The sequence below is a fragment of the Penaeus chinensis genome, chromosome 11, assembly GCF_019202785.1.
Source record: "Penaeus chinensis breed Huanghai No. 1 chromosome 11, ASM1920278v2, whole genome shotgun sequence".
Taxonomy (NCBI): domain Eukaryota; kingdom Metazoa; phylum Arthropoda; class Malacostraca; order Decapoda; family Penaeidae; genus Penaeus; species Penaeus chinensis.
In genome coordinates, this window is record NC_061829.1 from 14,336,003 (window position 1) to 14,343,085 (window position 7,083).

The 7,083-nt window shown below is 48.9% G+C and overlaps 1 protein-coding gene across 3 annotated transcripts in view; it reads right to left on the minus strand.

Annotated features, from left to right (window-relative positions):
- Positions 1-5: 5 nt before the first annotated feature.
- Positions 6-7,083, minus strand: part of LOC125030763 (SH2 domain-containing protein 4A-like) — a 157,568-nt gene continuing 150,490 nt past the window's right edge. For all 3 annotated transcript variants that reach the window (XM_047621026.1, XM_047621028.1, XM_047621027.1), the window contains exons 4-10: positions 3,888-3,984; positions 2,737-3,447; positions 2,386-2,599; positions 1,855-2,095; positions 1,520-1,737; positions 1,120-1,317; positions 6-858 (exon numbers count right to left, since the gene is read on the minus strand). In XM_047621026.1, coding sequence (XP_047476982.1) covers positions 719-858; positions 1,120-1,317; positions 1,520-1,737; positions 1,855-2,095; positions 2,386-2,599; positions 2,737-3,447; positions 3,888-3,984 — 1,819 coding nt within the window. In that variant the 3' untranslated portion in view covers positions 6-718. The remainder of the gene's footprint in view (positions 859-1,119; positions 1,318-1,519; positions 1,738-1,854; positions 2,096-2,385; positions 2,600-2,736; positions 3,448-3,887; positions 3,985-7,083) is intronic.

The following is a 7,083-nucleotide window of genomic DNA, read 5'->3' on the forward strand; positions in this document are numbered from 1 at the left end:
CCATGTTTTATTTGTAGATGCTTTAATGGGCAATATATACATTTCTTTATTTTAATAAATGATACACATATATCTATATCACAAAACTAATAATAACATTCATAGCACAGGGATCAAGATTTTTTTTTTTTTAAGAATTATGACATACTACATTAGTCCACCATTTTATGAATGAACTCAATATCTTTCCAAAGTTTCCTACTGGTTGCTATAAGGTATTATCTACCTCAGCAACTAAACTATTATATGAATTTTTAACATACAGACAAGTACTTCACTTAATATTGGAGCCTGCAGTGATATATAAAGCGATCTCTTGCACACTAAACACGATGCCATTGCTAAGGCTAATTGTCAGATGGCACCATTTGTATAAGTGACATTTCATGGATTCACAGTGCAAGCAGAATCTCGCAGCAAGACTAGCAGTGACTTCTCTTCTCCCTTTCTAACTCTCTTCCTCCTTCCCTCTCTCTTTATCATGCAACAGTTATAAATTCCTTAATTACTTCTACATAATTTAGGTTCTACAACTGCACAGGTCTACAAAGAAATACACAGTGCATTAGATGCTTTCCTTTTTTTTTTTTTTTTTTTTTTTTTTTTTTTTTTCCATTTATCTGTGATACGAAGTGCTTCAAAATCGTGAAGTATACTTTATATATATATATATGAAATGAAATGTTTTGATGAACAGAAGGAAGTGAATCTGAAAGTATTAAAGTGCCAGGTACTGGGTGCCGGTGAACAGTTCGAGGTAGTCTGGTTTCCTAGGATTCGATTGGCCGCACGGACGAGTCAGGAGCTCTCCGCCCGAGGTTGTTATGGCTTCCTTCTTGTGGTACTCGATGAGATCACCTGCAGGGGAACATTTCATTGGTATTAATGTTGTTAGAAGGCTTGTTGTGCGTGGTTAATTAATACTGCAAAAGCAATCATACTGTACTAAAATATACTGTTTTTTGAACATAACAATCATTCTGGGTTGACAATAAAGTCGGTACGGCACCCCATCCACTTTATCTTATATCAATAAAAAAAAAAAAAAAAAAAAACTATGAAATCGAGAGCTTTCCCGCACAGACCTCAAAAAACACGCAGAGAATGGACACCACCTACCAAGAGTATCGTGGGATGCTTGGTGTGAGCCGAAGAACGTGTACTTTCCACCAGTGACATCAATCAGGTAATGGCGGCACCTGTCAACGGCGCGGTAGGAAATGGCGTACCCCCATATCCGTTCACTTACTCGTACCAGGAAACGACCGACTTCAGATCCAGCTAGCACCTCTTCTGCTTCTGTTCTGCTTATGATACCTGGAACATGGCACCAATCTCTTAGATGCATGAAGGATAGTATACTGGGACGTACTAAAATACCAATAAAGTCTGTAGTCTGTACTATTGGAAAAGGACAGTAAACCAACGAAAAAAAACAACAGACGTCGAATGAGCTATACACAAATAGATAAACAACGACCCTCAGTTGTAAGTACAGACTACAAGGGCAGCCTCTTACCATGGAACCAGGGCGCGACGCGTGTGCGCGAAGGCTCCAGGCCGGCTCCTCGGGGAAGCTCCTCCTCGCGGAACCAAGAGACGATGGCGCCGCGGGACGGGGGCTTCGGGGGCCGGATCCTCTGACGGACGCAGCCGCCGAACGGACTGCCTTTGCTCACTGCTGTGTTGTTGCTGCTGCCAATGCTCTTGTTAGGGTGGTTGTTGTTGTTACTAAAGCTGTTGAAATGGAAAAGAATATATGATTACAAGTGATAATTTCACTATCTCTCATTTTCTCAAGCCAGTGGAAAAAATCTAAATATCCCGAGAAAAAATCCTCATATAAAAACTCACTCTTCTTGCATCGCTTTGATGTTCCCATTAATATCTCCGCCGACACTGGAATGGTGGCCGTTCACGCCGTTCATGCCGTTCTTGATGAGGTTGTTCTTGACGACTGTGTTGTGCGTGAGGCCGTTCAGGTTACGATTGATGGCGTGCGCTGGCGACGAGTGCGTAGACGCCCTTCGGTGCTCCTCGCGGGCGCGGCGAGCGATTTCGCGGATGCGTCTCTCCGCTTCCTTGGCCTTGCGCTCTGTGGGAAGGGACGTCGTTGGGCGGTTGGCGAGGGATATTCTTTGAAGCTTAATATATGATTTATAGAATATGTATCCCTACTTGCTTTTACGGGTTAAGAATACAAGTTAATCGGATTAAGACAACTATCACTGAATATTCGGTATCTTTAATACAAGATTTTTTTTTTTTTACGAACACTTATATGATGAAATAATTGTCAACAATAAAATTAACCTAAAAATCTCAATACTAGATGACTACCGAGTTTAACGATAGCAAAGCAAACGGCCCACTGGGAGTACCCACCTTGCTCTTGCCAGGCGCTGTCGTCCTTCTCGTTGGTCTGCTTGTTAGTAGTGTCTGCTACCTGCTGGCGGGCGGCCTCTACCTGGCTCCGCAGGTGTTCCAGAATCTCCTTCTGCCTCCGCTTCTTCGCTCGTTCCAGTGTAGCTGTTTTCAAGGCCTCCAGCGAACCCTCGGAAAGTTGTTCGAAACGTTTGATCTGCGCTGCTACGCCCACCTGCAGGGAAACGTGTTGCAACAAGGATGAGACAAATAAGAGCAATCAGCAGTAATGATTGACAGCAATCATAATGCAAAAGATAATTTATAATAAAATATAACAGTAATAATAGGAGATATAAAGCCTGCACGTACGGTCATGGCTGCTTTCGCGTCGCCGTCCTTCACTCGGTCGCAGAAGTCGTCCTGCTCCACGATGGTAAGGGGGCACAGGGGCGGGGGGGAGGAGGAGGGGGGCGGCGAGGGCGTGAGAGACGATGACAAGCTTGACGTGGTAGACGAGATGGACGAGGGCGGGGAGGGCGTGTGGCTCCCGCTGTTTGTCGTGGGCGTGGTGGGGACAGAGAAAGACGGGGTGGAGGACGTGTGGGATATCCTGGAGGGGAAGCTGAGGGTGCTGGCCAGGCTGGGCTTCGGGGAGAGGATGGGCGGCTTGACCGTGGGCAAGGACGCGGTCGGGGCGAGGGGCGCCTTGGCAGGGGAGGCGGCCGTCTCCCACGGCATTCCGTTCAGCTTTCGGGGGGACGAACTGTAGCCGGCGCTGTAGGGAGATATGCTGAAGGCGGGCGGCGACGGAGGCGAGGCGGACGAAGAGGTGGACGATAGAGACGAAAGGGACGAAGAGGACGCTGACGAGGAGAGCTTCAAACTGCCGATTCCCGAGGACGTGGTCGAGGCTGGGGAAGGAGGCGAAGAAGGAGCAGAGGACGAAGACGAGATAGAGGATGTGGAAGTCTTCTTTGAAGCCGGGACATCCGTCTCCTCCATCGCCTGGATGTGCTTCTCCATCTCCACTGTGGCCTCCTGAAGGGACCTCACAACGGCCTCTCGCGCTGGGTCACGCTCCTGAAGGGAAAGCGAAATCGGAATTTTAGTCAACTGAACCCAGCATCTTTTTTCTCATTCACAGTCGATGCATGTGAAAAATAGCAGACTTCACTGTCCTGCAGCCCAAAACTAGCTTCTTATGACATCACCAAACCTGCAAGCCATCCATGTAGCTTTGCACTAACAGAGAAACGCGATGTGTGCGCACAAACACACACACACATATAGGCGAACATGTTTATTATTCAACGTCGGGGCACGTTTACGACTCTACCCGATTAAAGTCGACTTTCCATAAAAGCGCTTTAACGAGTGCAGCTGCTCAAGCATAAAAGCTACCCGGGTATAAAAGAGCAATCGACAGATGTCACTCCATTAAGTTCAAAGGCTATTTCGATATGAATAAAACTCTTCCAATAAGACTAGCAACTCCTTAAATTATTGGTTTTTGGTCCTACCTTATTCTGCTGGTTCCTCGCGGCCTCCTCCTCCATGGCCTGCACCGTCGACCTGCTCAGCCTCACCAGTTTGTCCAGCTCTTCCTCTGCCGCGCGTCTGCAAAGAGGAGGAAAAGGAAACGTCAGCGTCGTTTACGCAGTCGGAGGGGCGAAGAAAATGGCACGAAGAGAAAAAAAAGAACGAAGAGGGACGCAGAAAACAGAACGGAGAGAGACGAAGACAATGACATGAAAAGAAAATGGCCCTAAGGAGGGAGCGAAATTGGGAAGACCTTAGGGAAGAGACTGCGCGAACATGCATAATGAACCCGAGACGCGAGCCAGTGAGCGTAAATCAGTAAGACGCCGCTCAATCCGAAGTAAGAATGCGAAGATCCAAGAAAAAAAAATAGAACGGAAACCTTATAAAAATTCAGCGGGCGCCATAAAACAGGTTGTCGTGTCCAGACATGGCAATGAGCTTCTCCCCCCCCCCACAACCCCCTGCCCCTGCCCCTCCCTCTCTAGCTCCCTCGAGAGAATCTTACGACCAATTCTTCAGAAGCTTCTAGGATCGCAATGGCAGAAGCAAGGATGACTGGACAGTAATAAAAAACAGTAATGGGCTCCTTAATCAACGGAATGAAAGAGGTTGATTTATTAAAAGCGAAGGAAAATTCGTACAATATAGTACAACAGTTTTGGGAGTAAGAGTAAGAGAATGAAAAAAAAGGAAAAATCATAAGTTACAGAACAGTAGAAAAAGGGGCATAAAAGGAAGGGAAAGGAAAACAAAAGCGAGGGGGAACGAGCACCAGGAGAGGAGCTTCCCAAGAAGGGCCTCCGCGGCAGGACCCTCTCCCGCGCTGCATTCGAGGGTCGGCGTCTCTCCCCGTAGGACCTCTGCTTCCCGTCCGCCGTCAGAGTCCGCTTCGGGGATTATTTATTCCTCCTTATTACGATCGCTTTTACGAGCGCCGGGCACCGAGCAACAGCTTAATTCGGCGCCACGGGGGTCAGGAGGGGAGGGGAGGGGGCGCGGATCCCTTATGCGAAAGGCCGGGCCAGGCTGCCTGGGCTGGAAGCGCCACTCGGGTTCTGACCGAAGGGAACACCTTATACGCTCTCCTATCGGACCGTAGATCATCCGCTGGTTCATTCATTCGTCCGCAGGTTCCTACACACCCACACGCTTGCACGCCTGCCTTGGCCACCTCGCCTCACGCACCACCAGCACCACCTTCGCCTAAGAAACCCAACTTCAACGTCGGAAGAACTGCGAAAGGACGCGGCTGTGGCGGGTGTTTGCGTCGCGCTTGAACAGGTGGCTCCAATGCCCTCTCCCTCTCCCTCTCCCTCGTCCTCCCCCTCGTCCTCCCCTTCCCCTCATGCGCCTTCCTTGGCGGGGGCTTGGGGGGGGGGGGGGGGCAAGGACGGCCGACAGCCTTCCCTCGGCCGCCAGTCGCCGAGCTCCCCCCCCCCTCCCTCCTCCCCTCCCTCCCTCCCTCCTCCCCTCCCTCCCTCCCTCCTCCCCTCCCTCCCTCCTCCCCTCCCTCCCTCCCTCCTCCCCTCCCCTCCCTCCCTCCCTCCCTCCCTCCCTCCCTTCCCTCTACGCTTGTCATAAGTCAAGGTTTGCCTTGAACTCATTCATTATGAAAGTATTAGTATGGTTAATTAGTAAAACAAAGGCAGCAATACGGTAACATTAAACATTGTTATTAAAAATAAAAATAGTGATATTTTAGGTAACAAAAAGTTAAGTACGAGAAATACGTTCCCGAGGACCAAGATATTTTAAGCATGTTACCACCATGTAACACGGTTTACCCCAACAAAACAAAACATCACTGACTCACCATCTCACCATTTCGCCATTTCCCACGTCGCGCAGGGGAGTGTTTCTCGCCAGCCACCCCCTCCCCCTCACCCCCTCGCTCTCATTCCACAGAGCATTTAAATCCCTAATCACAGGGCGGGAGTGAGTAGCCTCCCGTCCTCATCCTCATCATTTTAATTGCCTCTTACAAGTCTATCCCTGATCGTCACCCCCTCCGCCCCCTCACTCCCCACCACCCTTGTCCCTCTCATTCCCCACGGCCTCTCCTCTCCCCCTTTTCCTTGCCCTTGTACTCTGCCACTGCCTCGGCCCCCTGCCCTTTCACCTGCCCCTTGCTGCCCCTGCCCCTATCTCTGCCCCTGCCCCTCACCCACGCAAGAATGAGGTACCGTGGGAGGAAATGCTCGTCTCCCCAGCATGAGTGATGACGTCACGCCCACTCACATTCACTCACTCACTGCGGTTACACGCGATCGAGGGAAGGTCGGTGCGCTTCGTTGTCCGTCCGGCGCATGTAACTTCGGGTTATATCGTTTTACGTTCATTTCTGTAAAGTCGAAGTCACACCTGGACGCTGAACAAATGTCCAGTAGCGCTCATAAAACTTAACAGACCTTCCCTCATCCTCAGCCTCTTCGCCCCCCTTTCCTCTCCATCTCCTCCTCCTACCCTCTCCCCCCTCCCCTTTCTCCCTCCTCTTCCCTCACCCTCTCCCCCCAACCCCTAACGAAAATCCCACTTTCGGACGCCGCGGATTTCGAGCCGAGTGACGTCACACGTTGTCAACCAACTTATGACACGGACTTCTTTTCCTCCCTTTGTTTTGCTCTCCACGCGTTTGCCCATCGCCAGGCCAGCCACCGCTAACCAGAATCACTTTTTTTTATTTTTTTTTTTAAACCGCCGTCCGTCCTATAAATGGGAAAACACGTCACTCCCCCGTCTGAGTGTGACATTTATGCGTGTGTTCTGTCGTTGGCGTTTTTTTATCAGGCCGATTTAAAAAAAAAAAAAAAAAAGATCATTTACTCTAAGGGAGAGGGTAAGATAAGATAAGAAAGCATGATGGGTTAAATATTAATTCTGTCATTAATAATTCTTACACTAATGTGACAGATTCTACAATAATTATAATAATAAAATTAGCAATAATAAAACGAAGTAGCTGTCATCGCTATTATTACTGCGTTTACTGCCACTATACTTACATCACAGCCATTACACCAATACTTTAACTAACTCTGATGATGACGTGATAATCATCATAATGGTATCGAATCTGAGCAACACCAGGCAAAAACCACGAGCTCTTACGGATTCCGTGGCAGCTGCACCCACAGAAGGAAGTCCGTGAGATCCGCTACACTACGAATTAAAATC